At 40.5% G+C, this 13,326-nt stretch overlaps 1 protein-coding gene across 8 annotated transcripts in view; it reads left to right on the top strand.

Annotated features, from left to right (window-relative positions):
• The window catches only part of ARID1B (AT-rich interaction domain 1B), a 600,716-nt gene that overhangs the window by 272,132 nt on the left and 315,258 nt on the right, over positions 1-13,326 (top strand). Inside the window, exon 1 of one of the 8 annotated variants that reach the window (XM_040429379.1) lies at positions 2,666-3,011. The exons of the other annotated variants lie outside the window; for them this stretch is intronic. Within the exon in view, the coding sequence (XP_040285313.1) occupies positions 3,003-3,011 (9 nt within the window). The 5' untranslated portion in view covers positions 2,666-3,002. Of the gene's footprint in view, positions 1-2,665; positions 3,012-13,326 lie in introns of those variants that run through there. 8 annotated transcript variants of the gene reach the window in all.

Below are 13,326 nucleotides of genomic sequence, written 5' to 3'. Positions count from 1 at the left end.
AGACAATAAACCTATTTGTTTTAGGTGTATAGGAGGACACAGATGTACCTGGAGGAAAGCCACGCAAAAATAGGGAGAAAATACAAACACCCTGCAGATGTTTTAGTTTTGAGATTTGAACCCAGTGCCCAGCGGGCCAAGGCAACAGAGCTTAACCACTGAGACACAGTAAAATATGAGAAGACATATCACTAAATAGGGAATTGATTTCTGCACCGGTGATTAAGAATTTCAATTACTCAGGCATATTACAGCCCTGTACAAGGTCTGAGTTATATGAAGCCATAATCTTAGGCTACGTTCACATCTCCAGCACACAACTCAAGTGGTCGTTCCGGCAGAGGAATTCTAATGACTATAATGCATGCAGCGGTATTTGTCCATCAGAAACGCGCAGCATCCCTGTCGGATCCCATTATAGTCAATGGGTATTCAGTGGTGCATGGCAGTGTCCGGCTATTCCAGATGTGGTAACTCCTCTACTCTGTACCTCTGCTGGAGCAGACTACCAATGTTACATGCCAGAGATGTGAACATAGCCTTATACCCATAGCAGTCATAGCAAAGAGTCATGCTGCGCCTTTGTATGCCTCTGAGACATAAGGACGTTTTTTGTTGTCTTTTGGTATGTATATTGAATCGTGGCATGTTCCATTAGATGACATAGTATTGAAGTATTCTCCCCTAGAGATGATGCTGTATGAAGCCACTCTACAATTGCACAGCAGTGTGAACCGCCATACTAGTCCAAAAGCCTACCTCTAGCTAAAAATGAAACTTGCAGCTGAATCCTGGTTATTAAGGAGAACCTGTCTCCGCTCCTGACATGTCTGTTTTAGCAACTACATGTATTCCTCATGTAATAACAATTCTGAAGCATCTATTGTTATGACTCTATGTTGTCATTCTTCTGCTATTCTTGCTAGAAATTTATGGATAAAGGCACAGATGAAAGTTACCAGTTTGGGGTGTGCCCATGCACAGACTGGCATTGGTAGGGCTGAGTTGATAGTGTCCGTAACGGCGATAGGTGCTCTTTACCTGTATTCTTTTTCTTGTAACATGATGTGTTTCTGCTAAAAGTGAAACAATACTCTGCTTGCCTAAAACCTAATTAATAATGTCCTAGTTAATTTACTTTTTATTTTCTTATTAACGAGGCCCCTTGAAGGGGAATGTATTCTATTATGGCACCCTCTATACCTGCTGGGATAAACCTCTTTAATGTAAGCAATGAATGTCCCTATCCTCTGAGATACAGGATCCCTTGTGCTTTGGCTATAACAGATGAAGGTCTGTTGACTCTTGAAAATGGACCTTCAAGCCAGACATCCCCTTTGGCATTGAAATGTTTGCAGAACAAGAGGGTATCTAGTTGTCCAGCCACATTAGTAACTGGAATAAATATAAATTAAGGTTGGAAGTACAGAAAACTCTTAGGTTGTTTACGTTGACCCATATCTTTTTTGTGTTTTGCCAGCCAACTTAATAATATCAGTCCAGTCAGATGTTTCCATGTACTTTTCCAAGGATGACATTTCTCATGAAAACAGCTATAATTACAAGTATGGTGGTGAAATATGGCTTTGTCCCTACTTCTACGGTGGGAGCATTTTTTCACAATTATCTTTTTTTGGGGCTGAAGCTTGATCTTACCCTTCAATATTGTCTTTTCAGTTCCCCTTCCTCCAGATAAGTGCTCTTTGGAGTATAAAGTCAGGGCACAGTGTCACCCGATGCCACTGAATGTCAACATTACGTGTTTTCCTTTTTATTTTATTATTATATTTGCTATGTTCTGACTTCTGTTTTTGCATCTGTTTGTACACTTCAGTCCAGAAAAGCAAAAGGAGAGGCGATCTGGATGTCTGTGCTTATGTGGAGCAATATACCCCCTAGCAGGCATCAGAAATAAACACCCTTCATTGTATTAGCAGTACAAAGAGAGTTCAGTGTGAATGGCAGCAGGCACCATAGACTAGACAATCCAAGGTGTTATGTGACCACATGATAACAAATTGATGTTCACAATTTTATCATTAATTGCAATAAAGAAAAAAGATTTGAAGAAATGACTTTTTTTCTTATTTTATCTTTGGTAGATTTTTTTCATAATTATTATCTTGCTACATACTTTTTTTATTTATTTATTTAAAAATGATGAATAAATTTGTTTGTTTAAAAAGGAGAAAAGAAATTGTGGAAATGAATCGGGCACTCAAGTTCTTGCCTGGTATTTGTGTACTTGTGTTTCTTTGCCGTTGATACACATTTGTGAGATGTGTCAGATCTTCAATAAAGCAGATTGTGTCTTAGACAGTTTATTTGGCATGCTGTCTGCACAAGTTACAGAGGTTTGGCTTTGGCAGAAAGATGGAATTGTTCTTAGGAGCCGGTGTCAGCAAAAGTTCAATCCAGGGTAGGCATGGGGTGTGTTAGCAAACAGCTTGTCATGTAGACCTCTGGCATATAGCTTCATGCATTGTTCACTTCACCCCCTGCTCTCTGCGGAGAAAAAAACAGCACACTCCTTGTGAATTAGTTTGGGGGAGGATTGCGAAGGAGGAGTTAAACAGTTTAATTCACAAGAGATATTGCTATTAAAATAAGAGAAAAAAAGAGAAGGAGACATCACTAGGTTGTTCTGGCAAAAATGTGCAAGGCCTTGTTCTTCAGGCTAGACTTTTGTGTTTGATGCAAACAGTCATTGAAGCCTTAGCAGCCATCCACAGAACAAAAGAAGGAGCCCTGAGCTGCCAAGGACTGCTGTGGGATGCTGGTAATGATACAGGTAGGCGGGTCTTCTCCAGGCTTGAATTTCCCCCTCCACAATGAATAATGAAACAGCTGGAGGTTCTGTTGGCAACACATGCTTTTTTGGGTGCCTTTGAAAAAATACCTTGCCACCATGGCATAGTGGATTGTGCACCTCTCACTGCAGCTTAGAGAACACAGTTGCTTGCCCTTGTGAAAAGACTGCAGCCTTTATCCTGAAGAAGGAAATGGTAAAAGTAAGTGGAACCATTTGTTGCTGTGCACTTTCTCATGATGCATTGTGTGCTCACGTTATATATGCCCCGTATAGTATTGTTTACATTGTATACATTACTTCTGTATCCTAATACTTGACAACCTTGCAGCGGAGGAGGATTTGTATTTACTTTGTATGTGTGTGTGATGTTTACTATGAATTTCTCCTTGTGGGGTTTTCTTCCTGCTTTTTACATTGTGAATCTCGTGTGCAATTGTACAGTTACTGATTTATTTCTATGCGTGTAAATGATCGACTTTATATTGGAGGTTTTACAGTAAAACTTGATTTCCACTTGATACTTTTTGCTATTGTCTATCCATAAATGGGCAAAAACATTTTTTGTATGATCCTTGCCATCACTATAAACCTAGCCTGTAAATGGGGCTTAGAGTAAAACACAATTGAAGAAGTGCAGAAAAACATCAGTTTTTAGTGGTGTTCTTTTTCACTTTTGTTTTTTGCTGTAAAAATGACAGCTCCAGCTGTTAGCTGAAGGTCTATGGGACGCACAACCATTTTCTCACTACTGGCATTTGTGCTAATTAGAAGGCTTTTTTGCCTTTCTTGCTTCTTTTTGTTTTGGGCGTTTTGCCAACACTTTCTAGTGGTAAGACTAAGGCCTCATGTACACAACGGTATCCATTTTTCAGGCAGCAAAACATAGATACCGTGCATTTTCCCCTTCGCACAGACGACAAACAATAATTGGACATGATTTTTTTATTTTTTTTGTGGGACATGCAATGGACATACAGATACGAACAGCGCGCGGTGGTGCAAAGGAAAACTGGCTTAGTTGCCCGTAGCAACCAGACTGAGCCTTTCATTTTCCAAGTGCGCTCTGAAAAATGAAAAGTGGAAACTAGTTTTCCTTTGCACCAGTTTTGATAAATGTCCCCCACTGTGTGCAGGAAATGCCAGAAAAAAAACATCACAAAACCCGCAGCAAAGAACGTAGATGCAGACTGATAATGAATTGGAAGATACTCGGCTATGTTTATGCTAAGCCTTGATGGGAATGGCACAAAAGATCTATGAATTTGTGGATTCTGTAAGCTTTTTTTATTCACTTTCTTTATGCTCGTTCTGTACCAGGTATTCATTTTCAACACGAGAATGGCGGTGGAATATTGGCCAGTAATGCAATGTCCTGGTGATGCCATGGAGAACATAAGGCTTTCACCAGGGCCTGCCTTTTATATTAGTAGGCTTTTAAAATGGGCACCCATCTGTCAGTGCTGTGTTGTGATAAAGCCTGCAACAGCTGGCTTGGCTCTCTTCTAATCCATTCATCCCATCTACAGATCAGACAGTGGCCTGTGTCTGCTTACAGGGCCTTGGAGACTTGCCTGTCCCCCAAGACAAACAAATGTGGAAAGAGATATTGCACAAGATGCAGGCATACAATTGCTCTGAGGATTACAGTGCTGCAGAGCTAATGTATAAGTGACATGCAGAGTGATACATACCTGACCCAGACCAAGTAAACGTCTTAAGAAATGTTTTTGTATGTTTATTCCGCTCACATCATTTAAATCTTTTTGTATAATATAAAGATGTCTGTCAGATTCCACCAAGTTATCTGCCATTTTGGCGGGAAAACTAGCGCCGTATGCACCCTTTTTCCTGTGAAATGTGCCGCCATCTGTGGTGTAGCTCCTAATGGAGCCTCTGACACTTATATGAAAAAACCTTACTGTCAAGTCATTACAGAAAATCTAGCTGCCCTATGACTACCAAGCACTCTTAGTATTGTAATATTAAGCCATGCAGCATGCTTGGTGTCGAACACTGCTCCATGTACCCTTTTCAGTGTACCTATACTCAGTGAACACCTTCAAAGGTTCAACTGTCATAGTTTAACCCCCTCAGGTCCCAACCAGTTTGCATTTTTATTTTTTCCTTCCCATTTTGCAAGAGCTATAACTTTTTAACTTCATGCATTGAAAAATGGGAAAAAAGTATTTGTTGGTGAAATTGAAAAAAAATAAATAAAATTTTTTAACCATGGTTCTTTTGGGTTTTCTTTTTATAGAGTTCACTGTGTGCTAAAAGCTACATGATATCCTTATTCTGCTGCTTAGTAAAATTTGAAAAACCAATACGGGCAAAATACCAATAGCTCAATATGTGTGGCAAAGTGCAATAGCTCACCAAAGATCCAAGTACACACATATGATGGAAATTCATTCTTTATTATTAAAAAGGAAATAAATACATAATTTAAGACAAAGTACACATAATAGCAGCAACACAGGCATTGTCCTGTGTTGCTGCTATTATGTGTACTTTGTCTTACATTATGTATTTATTTCCTTTTTATAATAAAGAATGAATTTACATCATTTACATTGGATCTTTGGTGAGCTACTGCTTAGTAAAATTACAGCAGTACCATATTTATATAGTTTTTATATGTTTTCCTATAGTTAAATAAAAACTTTTTTTTTTCATTGCACTGCTCTTATCTGATGCGCAGAACTTTTCTTTTTTTTCTTTTTTTTAAACAGTTCCACCTACAGAGCTCTGTGGGCTATAGTTTTTATGACTTTTTCTATCACTTTTTATTCAATTTAAATTTATTTTTAATTTTTTATTTTTTTTGGGGGGGGGGAGGGGTGATTAAAAAAAAGCCTGTAAATTGTCCATTGTTATCTTTTTTCCATTGCAGCATTCACTACACATAAATATTTTTCATATTTAATGACTGATCAGTTAACCTGCAATTTTGCCACAGGGCTCTGATTGAAGGATGGGACAACCCCCTCCCTCTATTGAACTGCCCAGATGCTGCAGTTGCTCTTAACCATGGCATATGAGTGGGGTCAGAGTTATTTCTGATCCCAGTCATTGTTGCCAAGTGCCAGCTGGAACCCGCTGCGAAAAATATCTCATGATCCCACTCCATACACTTTTTGTGTCACACGTACTGTTACATCAGAGACCAAGGGGTTAATATTGATGACCTATCATTAGGCTGCAGTAACTTGGCATGGGCACTACACAGTGTATGGCGCCGTATCTTATTCTGGCACACCGCGGCTCCAGAAAACAGGTGATTATCAAGTTTCCAAAATTCAGATCCCCTAATGTAATATTGATGAGTCATCTTAAGGATAGGTCATCAGTATTAAAGCCCTGGAAGACCCCTTTAAAGGTGATGTCCTGTTTCAGGAGCAAACAGCCAAACAATACATGTGATCCATCTGTAATTAAGACTGTCACTTACCTGACAGCTCCCATGTTGCCACTCTGATTCTCCTGGCAGGGCCCTGTATACCCATCTGCAACAATTACATCACATCAACAATGTGACCGCTGCAGCCAATCACAGACCTCAGCAGCGCACTGAAGAGGCCAGAGCTTGGCTGCAGTGGTCACGTTGTCAATGTAGTCTCACAGCTGCAGTTGGGTAAACAGAGCCCCAGCCGGAAAACCAGAACAACGGTACATGATCTGTTGGGCAAGTAACAATCTATTCTTTCCTGGATGCAGATCCCATATGCTGTATGGTTCCTTCCTGAAACGGGACAACCCCCTTTAAGGCTCCATTCACACGTCCGTAATAATGGGTCCGCATCAGTTCCACAAATTGCGGAACGGGTGCAAGCCCATTCATTCTCCAAGAAGACGGAATGGAATGGATTTCCGGAGCGTGCCGCCGATCTTTCAGTCCGCGGCTCCGGAAAGAATAGAACATGTCCTATTCTTGTCCGCAATTGTGGACAAGAATAGGCATTTCTATGGGGGTGCCGGACGAGTGTATTGCGGATCCGTAATGCACTATGGACGTGTGAATGGACCCTAAGAGAAATCAGATTACATTGAATCATATTTACCATCTGCACACATCCTTTTATTAACTATTTTCCAAAAACATCTTCAGCTTTAGAGGTTCCTATTGTACATTGTCCTTGTGGGCAAATCTTCAAATTCACTTGTGAGAGGATCATATTCAAAAGCTTGAAAATTCAGTGAAGAAGCAACATGTGCAAAACTGAGTGATCTGTTTTCTATTAGCTAATATAAGCAAATCTTTTACATGTTTGCCAATTGGGAAGAGAATAAGGATGGAATAAATAAAATAAAAAAAGACATGCAGCATCTACCCCATGTTTCAGGCACTGCTATGCTTTGAAGGGGGCCCTCTGTGGATAGTATTACTGGCAGATATTCTAAACCATTTTATGATTCAGTGTGGGTGTCCGCATAATCAAGTGAAGTTGAAATATTGTTTGGACTCATTCGTTCAAATGACATCAAAGGAAAACAGGCAAAATTGGTGCACATTGCAAAAACAAAACAAAACAAAAACTGTGAATTTCACCATTTATTTTAATAGGCCCTTTGCTGGTGCAGTTTTGACAGCACATGGATATAAAATACTACAGTATGAATCAGACCTAAGGGCTCATGCACACAGCCGTTGCCTGTCCGTTCTTTGCATTGGGGACAGCATTGGACACTGTGATGCGGTGCAAAAATGGCCAGTGCCCGTATATTTCGAACCCGCTGTTTGCGGGCTACAATTTGGGCGCGGCAATGCATGGCCATCTGCATGAGCCCTAAAGCTGCTTTTGTACACATGGCTTTTGGCATTTTCCCACATTTGCTCCACTCGATTAAAAAAATAAAAATGAAAAAAGACTATGACAGAAGCCTAAATGAAAAATTTGCTGCCCATAACTTTGCTGCCACGGAAAGCACACGGACGGTATCTGTGTGTTGCGGATTTGCAGACCATAAAACAACAACTGTCATGTGCATGATCCCTTCGTTTCATAAATCTGCCCAATGGTGTTTATTAAAATGTAAATTACCTCCTGGTAGTTTGCCAAAGATTTATATCTTGAACTTCAGATCACAATTACAAAGCTGTCAAATCCAAAATTAGAGATTCAGTTATACTTTTGTTAACACCAGGAATGAATGAACATAAAAAAATTAAATGTACGTTATTGGCAGATAAAAAGTCTAAATCAATTGATTTAGCCAGTAATAGTGTAATACCTATTGTCCAGCACAGTGCAAGGCTTTCATTTAGCTGATATGTACAGTAGGCCTTAGAAGTGAAGCCTGTGTGTGTGTTTTTACTATTAGATGTAACCCTGCTAGATATAAAAATAGCTCCCTCATAAAAAAGTACTGTTTTAAACACCAGGTATTGGCAAGCTCAAGAGACAAAATTAGAAAATAAATACATGGTATTTTTGTCCTTTCAAATTGGTAACACTTTAACCTTTTAAAACCAGGGGAAGAGTATTTTATGATGAGAACATTTTGGCAGTGTTCCCGGACATTCTTTTCCTGCTTTATAGGACTTGGACTTGGCGGTTCCCATGGGTAGTGAACAAAAATATCTACATTTTGTGCTTATCCATTTTTTTTTCTTTAAAAAGCCCTGACGAAAACTTGTTCATTTTACTTGTCAGATTCTATGCCATTTATCACACACACACATAAGAGGTCCCCCATTTATTAAGAAACTAGTGAAGGCCCCATTACATAAGCAGATTATCGACCCTATTACGATCGTTCCTGATAATTATCCACTGTAAAGGTGCCACTTATTACACTATGAGCAAGCAAATGCTCATTCATCGGACACCAAAATCCTTGTTTCTGAGCCGCGGATGATACAGAGTAAACGGCGATCTACTGCCTAGAAACAATGAATCTGTATGGGGAGACATGACCACAATAGTGCAAGGGTCCCACTCGAAAGAGGTCACCATGACGTGGTGAGTGGTCCTCAAAACATACAGTATATAAAGTACCTAGTGTTTGTGTTTACATTATGCTTAGCAATCCATAGTAATCCATGTCTTTATCTCTACAGTTTGGCATTTTCCCAGGAAATGATTGTTGCATGTAAATTCAGCAATCAACTCTGCTCATGATCAGGCGCAAATGGATATCAGTCTGCATATGTAAGGAGACCTTAAAGGGAGTCTGTCACCAAAATATGACATTGTACACCACTTACATGGCTCTCTAGCACACCTATCCATGATTCAAATGGTACCTTTGTAATTTTCTTCTGAGTTTCACCAGCAGGAAAAACATCTTTCTTGGCCCGCCCTGCAAGTCCCTTGCATCATCCACAGGACCGTCCGATATCCCGCGTGTGCGGCCTCCAGTCCTCCTGTTTGCTTCTGGTCCATCCTCTAGTCACTGGTTTCATGCCTGTGCTGGCGCATGCGCACTACATGTAGCGATGCCGTGCCCACAATTGGCATCACAGTGCGCATGCCCTGCCGGCGGTGCACTGCGAACGCGCGGTATATCGGCCGGTCCGGTGGATGACGTAAGGGACTTGCAGGGCGGGCCAAGGAAGAGACTGGGGAGGAGTAACATAAAAAGAAGGCAGAGCAGCCTGGGCACCTACACACAGAACGCCGCCCCTGGGCACTTTGCGAGTCCTCATTTGCATATGGATTAAAGTGCATTTTTCCTGCTGGTGAAACTCAGAAGAAAATTACAAAGGTACCATTTGAATTATGGATAGGTGTGCTAGAGAGCCATGTAAGTGGTGTACAATGTCATATTTTGGTGACAGACTCCCTTTAATGCCTTGTTTGCACTGTTCAATTACTGGGCAGATTATTGTGACTGAAAGTTCCTATGAATGCTCGTTCCTAAAAATCTGCTCATCTAAAGGTGTCACAGATCACCCAATGAACAAGGGAAACACTTGTTCATCAGGTGAAATGATTGTAGGTGTGGACATTTCAATCACCGTTTCTGCTGTCTTAACAGCGATCTGCTGCCACCCAGAAACAATGCAGCTGTATAAGGAAGAGAGATAGTATTATCCATCCATCCGTTGTACTCATACTGTGGAGGTGATCGCTGCATGTAAGTGCAGCTCTTCATCTCCATTAGCGAGCAGGCAGTTGTCAGGAAGGAATGCTTCCTTCCTGGAAATCGTCTGCTCATCGGCGGCGCAGTGTAAATGACCCTTTACTCGCTCTAAGCTCCAAGACTGAACTGAACGGTTCACAGCCTTATCTGATGTCTTCTCCATCTCTTCACCTGTCAAGCTCTCATGCCTCTATCTAATCCCATTGCTCCATCTTGGTTCAACACATGATTCAATGCTAGAAAATCAGACTTGGCACTAATTGCATATACTACTAACCCACTTTGTCATTTTGTACAAGATCATAAGTTAGTTATTTTACTTTTAAATGGCCGAGGAAATCACAAGTTTCCCATGGCTTTATTTCTTTATAGCAATATTTTTAACAACAGAGGACATATTCATTTATTTTGAAGCATAATTTAAATATAAGACCCCTGCAGCCCTTTAGTGGGTTGGGAAAAATACATGAGACCAGGCCTAAGCTTGTGTAGCTACAAGTATTCTATCTCTTAGTGCTTATGCACATGAATATATATTTTTTTCCATTTCCGTTCCACTTTTTTACAGGCTGTATGCGGAACCATTCACTTTAATGGGTCTGCAAAAAAAACGGAAATGACTCCGTGTGCATTCCGTTTCCGTATGTCCACATGTCCGTTTTGCGGACAAGGACAGGCATATTTACAATGGTTCCGCCTAAAAAAGCGGATGTGATACGGATGTCATATGGATGGCATCAGGTTTTTTTGCGGATCCGTGTTTTGCAGACCGCAAAATACATACGGTCGTGTGCATAAGCCCTTATTGGGCTATCATTTATACTTAATTTATATAAATCTGTCCATATTACTAATATTTCACTAGTACTTATTTCTTGTTTGCATTGCTTCCATCACATACAGCTGACCATGTTGACCAAACCCACTGACCATCTAATGTGTGTGGGGACCTCTTGAGACTCCCCTGCAAACGCTTGTTCCCAAACATCTTTTTTGAAGGCACCTAAATTATCATATCTGGGCTGCAGATTGTACTGTCTAAACAGCGATCTACCGCCCAGAAACAATGCAGCTGTATGAAGACTAGCGATCACAATAGCGACTACTTATCTTCATACTGTGGAGGTGATCGCTGCACCTCCACTCAACAAGCAGCCGACTGTCGGGATGGAGCTCTTTCTTCTCAACAATTCTACCGCTCATCAGCCCATCTACCGTAAATCACCTTATGCATAGGAGCCATCATTATGGTCAGAGCCCTCTCATACTACACAGGCGTGTGATACAGACAGAAGAGGTCACTATGTGCCATTTTAATGGTAGGCTGATTCCGCACTAGAATTTGTAATATATAGCCTCTGTACATGAACAACATTCGTCTGTTTAGACATTTATGGCCTGTGTACGCAGCATATTTGTCTGTTGACATGCTGATTACACATAAGCATAAGTGTTCACCAGCATAAGGGTGCCCTTTCCAATTGTGGACTAACTGGTAAAATATTTTACTAATTTTAGTATCCAGCTCTCTAGATTTAATTTTGGCCCTACATTTGACAGCTTACATCTACATCCTGGTTCTATTATGGGGAATGAAGTGTTTGCGATTAGTCCTACTTTATACCAGAATAAAGCTTTCCTTATATATAATTTGGATCACTATGAAGAAAAGAAATGCTTCTATATGCAACTATATACAAACTGAACAGTTTTTTTGACATATCCATCATGCTTTCGCTTAAAGGGGTTGTCCCATGAAAAATATTTTACAGTTTTCAAACCATCACCTAGATTTGTATACTTAATTAAGAATTTTGTATAGCCACTGAGTTAAATGTATTGTTATAGGGCCACCTGCTGTTTTTTTTTTTTTCTTATTTCTTTGTCCGACTCAGAGATGGACGTACATGTTGTTTCACACGCTTCAACTGCCTTCTGAGCTGTGATAGGGAGAGAGCAGCAGCAGAAAGGACACGCCCTATGAGCTGCAGCAGAAGAGACACCCCCTTGAGCTGCCAGCCTGCTATAAATCTAGCAGAGCAATGAATAGTAAAATCTCAGAATTAATTTGAGTTACAGGGCTGGTTCTAGCTTTGTAAGAAAGAGATTGATTTTACAGAATTTTTTTTTTTTTTCCATTAATCATGGAATAATCTTTTACACCAAAATTAGGGGTATTTGCATTATAGGCATTTATGGCTCAGAATATGCACGGTCCCCCATCAGGTCTGCTGAGGTGGCTGCATCCAGGTAGAGAATGAATGGAAAGGTGGTCTGCTACATGAATTTAATTTGGAGAGCTGCACACATGCTCGACATCCTCTCCATTCATTCTCTGCCTGGATGTAGTGGCCAGCCCCGCGTTCTGTAAATGGCTGTGTGTGTAACCTGCATATATCATTATTAGGGGGATACTATCTCTCCTTAAGGTGCTCTTCGTAAGGAGAGATAGTATCCCCCAATTCCTGACTTGGCCTCTTACCCAGTTAAGCCAGTCCTCTCTGCTCTGCGCTGATGAGGGGTAATTACCCTGAAAAAGCCGTCTGCAGATGAGGTGCTGGCTTTATTTTCCAAGTCATGTCTCAAGACCTATTTAAAGAGTCTTATTGACTTATTGAATAGTTGGGGGACCGTCTGGTAACATTAGAGGCAGAGCTTGTTAAGAGCTCATTTGCATCCCTTCTTCCCTGCATATATCAGACACGTACTATTTATTCTATGGATATCTCAAAAATGTCTGAGATATAAACACCCTGCTATGGGTGTCTTCACACACTGCAGACTTATTGCAGAAATTTCTTTGACTGAAAATCAGTTCTGATTAGTGGTTGTTTGGGTGGCACTAACATCGATTTCTCCAACTCTTATTCAGATGATGGGACAGTTGCCGAAATGTCTGCAATAAATGTGTCACATGTGAAGATACCTTAAGATTGTTTTATGACTGTGAAGAAAAAGCATCATCTGCATCATTGTAATGGTTTCAATGTTTTCTGGCGCTAGGAGAAAGTAATTTATAGAGGCCAAACTTTGGGGTGCTCTGGTCAGAAGACACTAAATAGCTCAGCATGGACATTTAGCCTGTCCCTGACCATTTCCTCCCTGCATCGCTGCTCTAATTTGTTAAGCAAGAGCAGAAGATTCAGCAGTCGCTGCTCTGAAGCCAGACCAGAATCTTTTTTAAAAGAAAGTTTTGTAAGAAGAGGTAAATTATACTGTGCAGTATATTTATAACTGACCACTTGGAATCACTAGCTTTCCCGTCACCTTAACAAATGTGTGTTTGCATTCTTCCTGCTGCATGCCCTCACTGGATAGCTTCTGGCCTCAAGGACTTCACTTAACCTCTTTTATCACTCGTCGGAACCCAAAGCAAGTGACTAACGCTTGTAAAGTTACTATGTGAAACTAGTTGAACCAGTGAAATA

The sequence above is a fragment of the Bufo bufo genome, chromosome 4 (genome assembly GCF_905171765.1).
Source record: "Bufo bufo chromosome 4, aBufBuf1.1, whole genome shotgun sequence".
In the NCBI taxonomy this organism is placed as follows: Eukaryota; Metazoa; Chordata; class Amphibia; order Anura; family Bufonidae; genus Bufo; species Bufo bufo.
Note: the sequence above shows the minus strand (reverse complement) of the source record. Positions and strands in the feature narration are given on the sequence as shown.